We start from the raw sequence: 14,297 nt of genomic DNA on the forward strand, positions 1-14,297 counted from the left end.
GTAGACACTTTACCTTGTGATGGGAGTCTTTACTAATCTAGGCTCATTTAATGGATTCAAAAGGGGGAAAAGAACAAGGAAAGAATCACCTGAGGTGCTAGGAACTTCAGTGACAACAGAGGGAGCTATTGCAGCAAAATAAAAGAGTAACCATTAAACACATAGTTGAAAAGCAGACATTTCTATGGTTGATTCCAATATACTTGAAGCTGTATTGTGATAATTTATTTATTGGGTTTTTATACCCCTTCTAAATGCATGAGCTCAGGAAAGTCTACAATATGTTCTCCTTTCATCAGATTGTACATCTGTTCACCTGAATTCAAGGTTCCTGAAGAGTTTTGAAATCTTCACTCTCGTGGCACAATGTATGTATGGGGTTGTTCTGTGGTCACTATTCTGATACCAAAAATAAAATTTGCAACTACTAGAAAATCCTCCCCTCCTAATCAAATGTAGATTGTATCAAGAAGCGGATCAGTATACAGAACAATGGTAGTATGGAAATTTTGTGCATGTATTTTATGGCATGCAATGATTCTCATGTCACTTCTACATGTACCTATATAAGGTTGACCACATATATCCCAAGAGGAGCTGGAAACCTCTGGGTCTGTTTTGTTGGGCAGCACATGTGCAAAACCAGCCATAAACCAGTTTTGTAGCAGACATATTAACTGTTTGCAGACAGCAGCTTCCAGCAAAACTAGTTCGCCAACTTGGCGTTGCATCACACGTTGCAGAGCTGGCAAACACATCATGCATCAGATGCAGAGCTCTGCATGATGCTGAGCAAAAATAAATGCATTAGTTACCTCATATCTTTCTGGGTTCACAGCAAAATCACATGTTTAATATGTGGGGAATGCGCTGGTCTGTAATGTGTGACTTGCTTGTTACTTGAACTCATTACCGTATTTTTTTGCTCTATAAGACTCACTTTTCCCCTCCTAAAAAGTATGGGGAAATGTGTGTGCGTCTTATGGAGCGAATGCAGGCTGTGCAGCTATCCAAGAAGCCAGAACAGCAAGAGGGATTGCTGCTTTCACTGCGCATCGATCCCTCTTGCTGTTCTGGCTTCTGAGATTCAGAATATTTGTTTGTTTGTTTTCCTCCTCCGAAAACTAGGTGCGTCTTGTGGTCTGGTGCGTCTTATAGAGTGAAAAATACGGTAATATTCTCACCTTCCATTGTGATTAGCAGAGATCAATAAAGAGATTCAGTCCCTATGTAGTTGCAAATGCACAGTAGATAGGACATGCCCTAATTGTGCTTTTTGTCTTTCTCTGATTTTGTCTATCTGTTAAATTTAAATAATTGAGTTAAGCCACACAGTACCATGCACAGAGGTAAGACTAATTTTCTCAGACTGTTGTGTACCTCCTTGAGTTGTGGTTGGTATCTCAGGAGTAACCGTTTCCTCAGTTGTGCTTATTGCTTGGGTGGTTCCTTCTGTTGTCAACAATGTTGCAGTGGTTACTTCTGGTGTTGTAGAATATGTGTGAGCTGTCGAGAGATGAAAATAATTTTGAGTTTCATAAAGATAAAGTTCAGAAGTGATAGCTTTTGGATTGTGTCTATGCACAAAGATAGCATTTTTGGTGGAGCTCCAGGATGGAAAGAACAGATTCTTCTCATAGTTTCCATCTCCTTGAGTGACGCCAACTTTGTGGAGTGGATAGACTAGGACTGGGGAGACCAACGAGAAGAATGTGTGGCATCTCAAGCTCTTTGCAGCACACATTGGATATAAATGGAATAACTTACTAAATTAACTGGACATTTAACAAGGACACAAAGGGCAGTCCTGGAAACTTGGAACCTGTAGCACTTCATGTAGCTTCTCAAGACTTCTTTCCATCTGAAAAGCAGCATCTCCTACTACCTGACAAGCCTATCTATGAACTTGAAACAGCCATAGGAGGAAAATAAATATTCTTCAAGAAGCTGTGGGCATGCATGGAAGGACTTGCTCTTGCAAATTATTTTTGTAATATTTCTTCTTTAAATGTCAGACCTTTTTGTACAGCCCCCCCTATTGTACTGCTGTCATACTTTCACTACTGTTATGTTAATTCAAAGAAGCACCCTGTGTTGAGAGCCACTTTTGTTAGCATGGAGTGTACCATTCATGTGATGAATGGCAAATCACCATGTGAAATGCAACTATTCAACTCCCATCACCAACCGTTATAATGGTATAGAAAATGATGGTACATTTCATTAAGGGACTGTTTAGATGTCATGTGTATAGTGCAATCAACAGTGCAAAAATAAAATGAAAGTCAACCTCCAACCCTCAGTCATGTGCAGAGAGCTTGTATGAATAACCCCCTATGGACTGTTCCAAGAAGTTCAATGCTGTGGCTTTAGTGCTTAAATTGTAAGGGGAAAAGGTGTTGGGAGCCCTAGCTTGCCTAGATCAGTTCTTTGGACCTAAAAGCATGACTTTTTAGTTCTCAGACTTTGAGAACTATCTTTCTTTGGCTATTTAGTAGTAATGGGAAAACACACTGTGCATGCTCAGAGGTATTTTCATCCCTGTGTTTATACGTTCCAGACCTGATCCATGGTGAGATCATCTGGGCTCTCACAGACCACATTTACCTGAACAAATAACACCTGCATCTTCACTGTGATTGCAGTTATTATTATATAATCCTTGATGGTAGCATTCTCCCAGACTTGTCTCATTTCCATCGCAATCCACATTGTCCAAAACAATATCTCCTGTGCCTTGGCCAAAAGGAGCACCTCCCAGAGCCGAGACGGCTTCACCGCAACCAAGTTGCTGGCATACAACAGTTGCAGCTCTTATATTCCAGGTGTCATCACACACTGTTCCCCATTGGCCGTCAGAAAGCACTTCAACGCGGCCTTCACAGCTTGAGCTTCCGCTGACCAACTGGACAGGCAAGTAACCTGTTGAAGACACAAAGAGCAGGAATGTTGAACTGTGAATCAGACAGGGGTATTTGGCACGAAAAGGAAGCCTGCTAGGATTATTTGCATTCCCAAGTTTCCAGCAGGGAAATCCATAGTAGCCAAATTCAAACCTGATGCCACTCCAGGTGTGGCGGAGGTGGATATGCTTTGCACAGTGCTATAACAGGGAGATTCTATAGCCAAGAGATTATGCAATTTAGGGTTTTGTTTCGCTTTCCTCCCACGGTACTCTAGCACAAGATGTAAAATGGCCCTTCTGTGATCATCACGTGCCCTTTGCATGAGGAAGGACACTCTTGGACCAAAGCCATTGGAGCTTCACAAATACCATACAGTTTGGCATACTCTTCAGGTACAGAACACAAAAGAGACACTGTTCCTGGAGGGCTTACAATCTGCATCAGACAAAAAAGCAGGGAGAAAAGCTAGAGAAAGAAAGAGAGTGGGGAGAGAAAAGTCATGTAGAAATGGAGAAGTTGAAAAAGAGAAGCAAAAGGAGCAGGAAATGCTTTTGCTAAAGAGGTTACTGTGAAAGGCCTGGAAGAAAAGGAATTACTCTGACGATGGGAGCAGGTCATATAGCACTGTGCATTGTGGGCAGGATGACAAATGATAGGAAAAAGATAGTAACAGGGGGAAATGCAGCTTACGCCAACAAGCAGAAACAAAGCAGATTGTTAGCACTACCATGGAGAGCAGAAAAGCCCTACTCCTTTAGGGATATTCTCACTCTTCACAGCCAAGGCATAACAAGAGCTCATCATGGGAAAGTGAAGTGTGGTTGGAGTGGATGTTTTCACTTGGAAGTGAAAGAAGACTTGCAAGAAGAAAATTAAAAAAAAAACTGCATGGCATGAATGGCATCAGGCATGAATGATATTATCGCTACCACCCCCTAGAGCAAGGATGAATCCAACTAACATAAGCCCTAGCCAGCATAGTCAGTGGCCAGCGATAATGTGAGCCGTCATCCAACAATTAATGGAAGGTCACAAATTCCCCTGTCCCTTCCCAGGATGTAATTGAAATCCCACTGGTTGCAACCTAGAAAGGAACATCCAACAATCTGGTGAATACTTTTGCCTATGCCACAAATAAACAGACTCACCTGTTGGTTGATCGCCAGCATCTGTAAATAAACATAAATTGTTATTTTTATGGTTACTGAACTGTATCTGTGTAAAAATCACAGTGCTGTTAATATGTGATTTTAATGAAAATCCTTCTAGTTAATAATGCTGCCCTGACACCTTTTGTACTCTCATGTTGCATTGATGAACATGTTCCCATGGGGTTGTGATTAGTGTCATGTAGTTGTGCATTGCTGTGTATTGTATTGTTGAATTTTTTATTCATTCTTATTACAAAATTGAAATAAACACATGTGTCATTGATACTTAGGTTAACTGAATTATATAACTATCAAGACATAGAGTTAACCTTTTAATAGCTTTCTGCTGTCTCTTGCTTGCAACTCCCCACCCTTAATGAATAGTCAGTGTCATTAGAAATTACAAGTCTGTCATAGCTCAGTTCCAGATGAATTCGTTTCTCTGTGCCCTATTCCATCAAAATATCTGCTTCCTTGGGATATCTTAGCTTCTATAACAGTAAACGAGTTTAGTACTGGTCATGCTTGACCTGCTTGTGCATTGTCCTGAGGCAGGCATCCAAATATTCCAATTGTCCACAGTCATTTGTTCTGTATGCAACATAACCATATTCAAATTGCTTTCCCAATTATTCAACTCTCTGATTGTTCAAATTGTATTACTCCCAAACCACCTGAATAAATTGAAATTGTGTTGTGCCTATAGTAGGTGGTTTGTCTGAAGCACTCGGCTTGCAACCAGGGATGGACAAATTCATCATTTTCAGTCCCTCATTTTCCCAATAATAAGTTCAGTCATATATGTATATGTGTGTGTGTGTGTATATATATATATATATATATATATATATATATATATGCTGATGTGGAAAAGTGGAGAACTGAACTTATTATTGGGAAAATGAGGGACTGAAAATAAAACTGCATATATATATATATATGTATATATTCTCATGAAAATCCACCGGCAATTTAGTGTGAATTTCTCCTAATCTATACATTGTTGTATGCAGTTTTACTTAATATACACAATTTTTCAAGGCATTTTCTCAAAATATAACGGTTGTTTGGATGTTATTTTAGCTAATATATGCATTTTTATGCACACTTTGCCCGGTATATTTTTGTTTTTACATATATCTTGGTGACAGAACAGTATTCCAAAGTTGAAGAAGCACAAGTTTCATAAAAGAGCTGCTTTTTGGTTCACATATTGTTTCAGAAAATGTGAATTACTTGGTTTTCCCATTCGAATTGAATCTAATTTCTTCCCCATCCCTACTTGTAACATCATTCTTTGATGTGTTTGAAGTTTGTTTGCAATTGAAAAACCCTACATAGTGTACAGAGAGATGTTACCTGAGCAGACGACACTGATGTCTTCATTGTGCCCACAGTCATTTACCAACCATGTAGCATGAGGACAGTCCCAGAGGTAGAGTTCACTTCCTGTGCAGTTCACATCGTCCAGGAGTATGGGTCCAGCTCCTCGGCCAAAATAAGACCATCCATACACCGTGGTTGCCTCTCCACAATCAAGTTGTCTGCACACTACATGTGCATTTTTCTTATCAAAGTTGTCATCGCAAACAGTCCCCCAAGTTCCTTCGTAGTTGACTTCAACTCTCCCAACACACTTGTTCCATCCATTCACTAAACGCAACTGCTGAGCACCTTTGTAAAACAAAAAACCCAAAACGGTTGTTAAGTTAAATGCAAGTATACCAGCTCTATAATGTTCTGTATTATAAGGAAACATAAAGTCTGCAAGTTTACTGAGTGTTTGGGAGCAGTGCAGGAGATGGTGTATACATATAACTTTTATGATGTCTTAATTCCTGGGAGAACTTATTTTACCCACATAAATCTGTAGACAGGATACTACAGGAGCAATTTTGTGAACTTCATTAACAATCTAAAGGGACAGATTCTATCTCCCCCCACCAACGTACAGCCTGATCATCAACTACTCCTTGATGCATATTCATCTGACCCAAATCTATTTCTCGACTCACAATTGCCACCCTTTAAAATAGCCTTTCTTTAAACATCAACACACTGCTAAGGCTTTTATGCACATTCATGGGTAATGTGTAATTTGCTCTTGGGAATCACCACTGAACTTGAGAACGTGGGACACACTCCTAATAGTTAAGACACATAAATTTGGCCTCCTGTAGCTTTCGTCTGTTCACAGAAGGCTTTTGATCCAGTGGAGAAATCACACTGGTGAAATAGATGAGGAGACCCCCCCCCATTCTTTCTTCATAATTTCCTCCCAAAATCTGGAGGGCTGGAGGAACCTCTGGAAGAGTACGGCTGCAGGAGGAAGGAGGAATTGGCAAAAAATTACTCCCTTCTTCCTTCCATTGGTGGGAGCATCCTGGGCAGAATTCTGCTTTGGAATTGTTACTGCCAGTTGAGGGTAAGTCTGAGTACAACCCAGTTTGCCTGAATACTCAGTTTTTATAATACATATCCTTGGACTTTTCATCCTTGGAGTTCTATCCTTTTGTTCCTGTATGCCCATGGAACCAAGAGATAAAATTTAATCATAGTTTTAGCAGACTTAATTGCTGAGTGGTTTCCTGCACAGTTGAATAGGCCCAGCTGCCTACCAGTTTCATGCCGGCCCACTTTTGCTGGGATTTAAGCAGAGAAGCAACCCATCCCCAAGCCCAAGGCAATATAAGCACAGTACCTGATTCATGTAGGAGAGCAGAAGGTATCAACACCATCCAAAATAAGCGTATCTGGGCACCCATGTTTCGGGTGGGCTTCTGCTAAAATAAAGAAATGGTGAATTTCAGAATTTATAAGCATTCTAATCTGCTCCGGAAAGCATGTGGTTTGCAATTTGATCTTTCTTCTTGAACTCCCAGATCTATGTCACGGAAGTCCGGGATATTTTCATTTCACAATCCATATCCCTGGAAATAGACAGCTACTGATTATTATTGCTTTGGAGAAGCCAGTGGGAACATCAGTGTCCAACACTCAATAAAGCACATATAATGCCATCTGATTTAACTGCTTCAGGAAATACTAGTGTTTCCCCCCAGAGGTAATGGTGTTGTTTAATCTGCTTTCCAAATACCAGCATGTTATCCTAGATGTAGAGATAGAGTGCTCAGGTGAGAAAAGAGAAAGGCTCCTTTTACCATTAATAATTGTGTAGATGAGGGAATTTCAGCAAACCTTGCTTGTATGACAACTATTAATTGCATTTCCTCTGCCTTAGTTTATTTATCTATCTAGATTTGTAGACCACCCTTCATCACTTATACTGATCTCAGAGCAGTTTTCAGAATATTATAAAATAAACAACAGCTACAGAAATACACTTCAGTTAAAACAATAATTAAAACTAACCAAACCACAGAAGAGCCCATGTTTCTTTGGGTGGCAGAACTGCATTGCAGAGTTGGAACAGGACCATGTTTCAAAGAATGGCTGCTTTTTGGTCCCCATATTGTTCCACAAAGTGCAAATTAGTTGGTTTGCCCATTCAAATTGAATCTAATTTCTCCCCCATTCCTCCTAACATTCTCCACAGAATAGGTACACATTTTAATGTCAAAGAAAGTGTTTGGCTCTAAACCAGAGGTGGGAAACCTTTTCCAGCCCAAGGGCCACATTATTTCATCTTCTGGGGGCCACACACCAGTGGAGGGCAATTGCTGGAGGAAAAATGGGTGTGACTAGTGGTAGTAGATGTGGTCAGAGGCAATAGCAGGTGAAACAGCAGTTGTGAGGCTAACCCTTGCATAGGAGGCTGCATTCTAAGTACACAAAAACCAGATGTTTCTATACACACAACTCCCACCCAGCAGACATCAATCCACCAAGTAAGAAGCCATATAGTGCAAAGTGCAAAGACGCAGTCAAGCTAAGTAAACCACTCAAGGGGAACTCAGAGTAGGGCTGGTGAGAGTGTGTGACCTGGGTAGGGTGGGGGGAATCCTAAGGCCTGGAGGGGCCATACTACTGAGCAAACTACAAGAAATTCTGCTAAGATAAATCAAGTTTTGTTTGGGACTAATCCACAAAAAACAGGTGTTAGTGACTGCAATCTTTATTTGCCAAGTCTTGCTCAATAATAGAGAGAAAAGCTGATCTTGAGCAGATAAGCTTGTGAGCTGGGAAATTCCAGCTTCAAGGTGTGCCTCACCCCTTAAGGCATTGGAGAAGTTGTGACTACATGGTCACAGGTGAGCTGCCGTTCTTTCAACTTCGCACCTCCCCAATCTGCAATCTAGAATAAGAATGTTGACATACTTTATGTGGTAGTATGAAGATTCCTGAGATGTAAGGGGGGAAGCTGAGGTTGGGAAGTGCTGAATAAATGCTAAGAATTATTTCAAAACCCCATTTCTATTTCAAAATGGATTGGTCATATACATTAAAAGTTATTTGGCCTCATGCTAGCTTCCCCCTTTTGATTTTGTTGGAAGAGATAAACGCCTGGTCCCCAAGTGCCCTAGAACACGTGGAAAGCAAGTCCATATTCAGAAAGGGTGGCGACCTAATAGATCTGCATTAATCCCCCCCCCACAGCTGCTACCATATTGCTTCACATGCAATGCCATTCCAGAGGACCTCTTACATGGCTTGGGGGAGCACAGAGGACTGCAGTGTGAAGGACAAGGCAGGAAAGCCTCATTTCACAAGCAGAACACCAATTGCTCTGCTAGAGATTGCTGCAAGGCTAGTTCTCAGCAGGTGTGCTGCTGACACTTATGGAAAGGGTCAAGGCGGTGAGGAGGTCAGCATGGTGCAGGTGCACCAGCAGAACCAATCCAGCCCCCTCGCTGCTTGACCTACACCTCCCCAACTTCCCCAATGCCTCATCTTTCTCTCTCTTGATAAACAGCACCAAATCAGGACCACAGTGCACAGCAAAGGGTTAAAGCCCCTTGCGTGGCAAATCCCCTCCCCCATGTGAAATGAAGACACCGGACACAGAATTTAAGGTTAATGGGCATAAAAAGGCCACAACTTTATTGATTACAGAATTGGAAGGTATTGGCCTTAGGCATTGGCTCCTATCGACTACCCGGCATGGGGACCGGGGAGGGTTGTCCACAAGCCGTGGGAGTCCTGTTGAAGTACGCCAACTAGGATCCCACGGGTGTCACCGCTCTGGGGCGTGCCGGAGGCCCTTACCTCCCTAGGTTTCGGACAAGGCCACGCCCCTCGGAGTCCTCTACCGGACTACCCTTACTTTTGGGGAAGGTGATGGCGCTTCCTTCCCCCCTTCATTTGCATAACAATTGACCCCTGCCAATGCCTAACCATTGGAAATGGCTTTATCTCCCACATAATGTTCCCAGTCTAGGTCAACCTGCTGTTCTTTTGCCAGTGCTGAAGTAAGTTTCCACTGCCAGCCTGGTCACCATTTGTAAGTGGAATGAGAGGTGGGAGACGCATCTTGTACCTTGGCCCAGGCAGAAAAATGTATTAAATCATCTCTGCTGGAGTGTGGCAGGGAGACAAACCGAAGTAGCCATCATGAAGTTCAGTGAATACCGGAATCAATCCCTTAAGTCTCAGTCCCCGTGAAGGACAGTCATTCTCTGTGATGAAGTTAAATAAAAAATTAGCCTAAGCTTTCAAGCTTTGCTAGTAACATGCCTTCAGACTTTGGTCACATCCATTTAAAGTACTCTTATACCACATTAACCTTTACAGAATTTCCCAAGATTCTTTGTGGGAAGCCATGAGTGGGGTCACTGTGATGTAGTGGTTGGGTGTTGGACTGAAACACAAGAAATCCAGGTTTTAGACCCTGCTTGGCCATGAAACTCGCTGGGTGACCTTTGGCTGGTCACTGACTCTCAGCCTAACCTACCTCACAGGGTTGTTGTGAGGATAAAATAAAGGCTGGAGATTATGTAAGTCATTCTGAAGAAAAGATAGACTATAAATATAACGTTAAATAAATGTGCATTAAATGTCTGGATGGTATTCAACCAAGTTTTCCTCAGAGTAAACCTACTGAAATTAATGGACCTAATTTGCTCCTATTCATTAATTTGAATGGGTCTACACTAACTTGTCTGACTACCACTCATTGTAGAACATAAATATTTGGTTTATTTCGAGATACAATTGGTGAATGTATTGAATTTGGGAACTAGGGCCTAATCCCCCACTCCCATCTCTGCACTTCCTTCCTTCTATTCTCTTATGAGCACAATGACATGATCAGGTATGTTGTACACACTGCATCACAACCAAGTTGCTCTGGTGTAAGGAACAAGATACTGACATCATAAAGAAAATCGCAAATGCAAAGAACAATAACTACCGGGCAATTTGGCTTCTTGCAGAGGCCTGAAACTCAGGGTAAAAAAACAACAAAGGTGCTTAGTCATTAATCCAGATATGATAGACAGATTTAATTTAAATAAGCAAAAGGGGGAAGGAGTGCAGGTGACATCAAGGCTGACCTTTGTGGACATGGAATGATTCTTAAAATGTTTCCTGTAATAACATCTGTTTTGAAAATATCAGTCAAGCCTACCTATGAAACAAAGGTGGCTTGTTAAAATTTAGTTGATTGGCAGGAATCAGCTCTCTCTCTCTGTGTGTGTTGCTCAGTGTAGGAAATCCTGGGAACTACCTGTTCTTTCTGTCTTTCAAGACTTCCTTTCAATGCTTGAAATTAAACACGTGCCATATATATGAATGGGAATACAATTGCCAGTAGGCACTTCCTTGCCTTTTCGTGTTTGGATTGCAAACTTCACCTGGTAAGAATAGGACAACCTGAAGTATTATCCTACCCTATAATCTGGGGTGTTTTCCCCAAACCATGTCCATCTGCAGGTACCAGACACACCTGGATCAGCTGTGCAACTGAGCTCTTTCTTCCTCTTTTTCTGAGAAAGGAATGTGGTAAAATGTTTCCTGTTTATGATGCTGAGTTTCTATTAATTTCCCCTCGAATTTAAAGAAGTGCGTAATTCTGATGAATGTTTAAAAGTGGCACAATAGTATCGCTTTAAAATTTCTGCTGGCAAAATTCCCACTCAAAAGAGCATGAGGAGGAAACACTGCCCATGTTGAGGTTTTTTCAACACTTCAAGAAGAGGTGAAGAGGTTTGGCCTTTATTGTTAACCCTGCTCTGTTGGGCAAGGAAGGATCAGGAAATGTCCCCATAGACCTTTCATAAGGAAGCAGGAAGAAAATCCTGGAAGGTCATCAAGAATTTATTCCCTGGGTATTTAACTGTACACAATGGAGGGAGAGCTCTTTTTGTTTCAGGGCCAAAGTAGGGCCAGACATCAGACACACCATCAGCAATTGCATGAATGGCTTTTCCTCCCTTTTGTAGTAAGTAATGGCAAAGTAGCCTGGTTTTTGCAGGTCTAAAAGTACGTTGGTACCTTGGCAGTCGAATGAATCCATTCCGGAAGTCCGTTCGACTTCCAAAAAGTTCCGAAACCAAGGTGTGGCTTCCGATTGGCTGCAGAAAGCTCCTACAGCCAATCAGAAGCCACGGAAGTTGCATCAGACATTTGGGTTCCAAAGAACGTTCGCAAACCAGAACACTCACTTCCGGGTTTGCGACATTTGGGAGGCAAGGTATGACTGTATCAGTATCACACACAATCTCTTTGAGGCCCTGCAACAAACTGTTGAAATGTGGAATGTGGAATGTGGATCCACTAACCCTCTGAACCCTGAGTTCCACAGCAATCACTCAGCATTTTGTCCCCACTGAGCATGCTTTCTCCTCCTTGGGCTCTTTGGGGTTGGGGAGAGGGGCACCCAGTCCAAGCTGCATTGGAATCTTGAAATTCTCCATTGATTTCTATGGGAAGATCTCACTGAATACACTTAAAAATAGCATCTAGTCCACGGTGGAAGCCCTTCATCACAGTTGCAGGCCCTGCATGGAGCAGCCACCATGGGGAAGCAATAATAATATTTCTATCCCGCCCTCCCCAGCCAAATAGTGCAGCATTCTAAAAACATTTCATTATAAAAATTAATTAAAATCAAATTGATGGCAACCAAAGGAGGGAGTCAGGCTGTGCCCTGACCAAAGGCCTGGTGGAACAGCTCTGTCTTGCGAGCCCTGCAGAAAGATGTCAAGTCCCGCAGGGCCCTAGTCTCTTGTGACAGAGCGTTCCACCAGATCGGAGCCGCAGCCGAAAGAGCCCTGGCTCTAGCTGAGGCCAGCCTAACTTCTCTGTGGCCTGGGACCTTCAAGATGTTTTTATTTGAAGACCGCAAGTTCCTCTGTGGGACATAACAGGAGAAGTGGTCCCGTAGGTACGAGGGTCCTAAGCCGTATAGGGCTTTAAAACCAGCACCTTAAACCTGATCCTGTACTCCACAGGGAGCCAGTGCAGCTGGTATAGCACCGGGTGAATGTGATCTCGCAGCAATCACATTCTTGAAGTGATCTTGAAGTGAAAGCCGCTGTGTGTGGTTGAAACATTAAAGTATTATGTTTTTTGCCTTTATCTCTGAGCACCTAGAAGAGGTCACCCAGGCTAGAAAAGTTCAAGCATGCAATAGCTATGGAGAGGTTTCCTTGCAGAGAGGTTACCCAATGTGGGTAATTTAATCTTTAGGCTATGATTTGTTTGCTGTACTCAATTCTGCTGAGCATTCTAGTTTATAGTATATGAAACGTGTTACACAATATATTTATTTTCCCATGCGTAGAAGGAAGCTGATCTACCCAAGTGAGAGATAACTTCTGATTATCTGTCTTAATTGGGTAGTTTGTTGCCTTATTTTATTTAGCAGATTAAGGCTCACTTCAGCTCCAAAAGATAAGACGCCACTCATCTCTCTTTCACCCCAAAGAGATTAAGGCACTGACCTTGTAGGTACTCAGTGGGACTGAGTGGGACTTATTTTTGAGTAGACATGTATAGATAGGTCTGTGCTGTAAGTTTCACAAGATAATGAGTAGTGGTTTTAGGCCTGCTCTATATAGGAATCACATTTGCCAGTGTATTCCCCACAAGGAATGTGATGGTAAAGCAACACTCAGCATGACTGAACCTCACCCACTGGGATATCACCCAGTGATATCAGCTGATTGGCAGGTGCCGGTGGCTTAGGGAAAATGCCTGCTGACTCAAAATGGATCTGCTGACAAGACAAGGTTGGCCTGAGACTAGAAGTTGCCTATCCCATTTTAGAAAAGGGATGCGGGTGGCGCTGTGGGTAAAACCTCAGCGCCTAGGACTTGCCGATCGCATGGTCGGCGGTTCAAATCCCCGCGGCGGGGTGCGCTCCCGCTGCTCGGTCCCAGCGCCTGCCCACCTAGCAGTTCGAAAGCACCCCTAAAGTGCAAGTAGATAAATAGGTACCGCTTTCTAGCGGGAAGGTAAACAGCGTTTCTGTGTGCTGCGCTGGTGCCGGCTCGCCAGAGCAGCTTCGTCACGCTGACCACGTGGCCCAGAAGTGTCTCCGGACAGCGTTGGCCCCTGGCCTCTTAAGTGAGATGGGCGCACAACCCTAGAGTCGGACACGACTGGCCCGTACGGGCAGGGGTACCTTTACCTTTACCTTATCCCATTTTAGAGGAATCTCTAAAGTCATGGAATGACTTCTCATCCAGAACCTGGCCCAAGGCCTTGCCCTGGTCCATGTTTTCCCCAAATACCATAACTGTTGAATTCAAGAGTTGCCAGTCCAAGCAGGGGTGGTGGTTGGTATTTATGTTTTATTCCATCTGTTTTATTATTAGTATTTGTTTGTTTGTTTGTTTAAAGAAACCATTCAAGCTTAAATAGCTCAAAGGTAAGTCTTCCAGAAAAAAGTACAATGCAAATGTGAGTTCTCCTCTGGTACTGCTGATTCAAATTCAGTGGTCCCTTAAGAGCTAGAACATAGGTTAATTTACCGTATTTTTCGCTCTATAAGACGCACCAGACCACAAGACTAGTTTTTGGAAGAGGAAAACAAGAAAAAAAATATTCTGAATCTCAGAAGCCAGAACAGCAAGAGGGATCGCTGCGCAGTGAAAGCGGCAATCCCTCTTGCTGTTCTGGCTTCTGGGATAGCTGCGCAGCCTGCATTCGCTCCATAAGACACACATTTCCCCTTACTTTTTAGGAGGGGAAAAAGTGAGTCTTTTAGAGCAAAAAATACGGTAATTGCCTGGCTGCATTGCTCAGTTGTATTATTTGTATTCTATATTTTTGCTATGTGAACTGGCTGGGGAATATTGATAGAAGGGAAGATTATGATACAGCAGCTACATCTTTT

General features: G+C 42.5%; 2 protein-coding genes across 2 annotated transcripts in view; both read right to left on the reverse strand.

Moving 5' to 3' along the window:
• The window catches only part of LOC128413378 (deleted in malignant brain tumors 1 protein-like), a 29,127-nt gene extending 23,794 nt beyond the window's left edge, over nt 1-5,333 (reverse strand). The window contains exons 1-4 of the mRNA XM_053387417.1: nt 5,294-5,333; nt 4,055-4,075; nt 2,608-2,922; nt 1,381-1,506 (exon numbers count right to left, since the gene is read on the reverse strand). Of these exons, the coding sequence (XP_053243392.1) occupies nt 1,381-1,506; nt 2,608-2,922; nt 4,055-4,075; nt 5,294-5,333 (502 nt within the window). The remainder of the gene's footprint in view (nt 1-1,380; nt 1,507-2,607; nt 2,923-4,054; nt 4,076-5,293) is intronic.
• A 57-nt stretch (nt 5,334-5,390) lies between these two features.
• On the reverse strand, nt 5,391-6,861 carry LOC128413379 (deleted in malignant brain tumors 1 protein-like). The gene is made up of 2 exons (XM_053387418.1): nt 6,759-6,861; nt 5,391-5,731 (listed from the first exon to the last, which is right to left on the reverse strand). The coding sequence occupies exons 1-2, from the start codon at nt 6,820-6,822 to the stop codon at nt 5,391-5,393; spliced, it is 405 nt and encodes a 134-aa protein (XP_053243393.1). The 5' UTR covers nt 6,823-6,861.
• Between the last annotated feature and the right edge of the window lie 7,436 nt (nt 6,862-14,297).

Source organism: Podarcis raffonei, chromosome 5 (assembly GCF_027172205.1).
Source record: "Podarcis raffonei isolate rPodRaf1 chromosome 5, rPodRaf1.pri, whole genome shotgun sequence".
Taxonomy (NCBI): domain Eukaryota; kingdom Metazoa; phylum Chordata; class Lepidosauria; order Squamata; family Lacertidae; genus Podarcis; species Podarcis raffonei.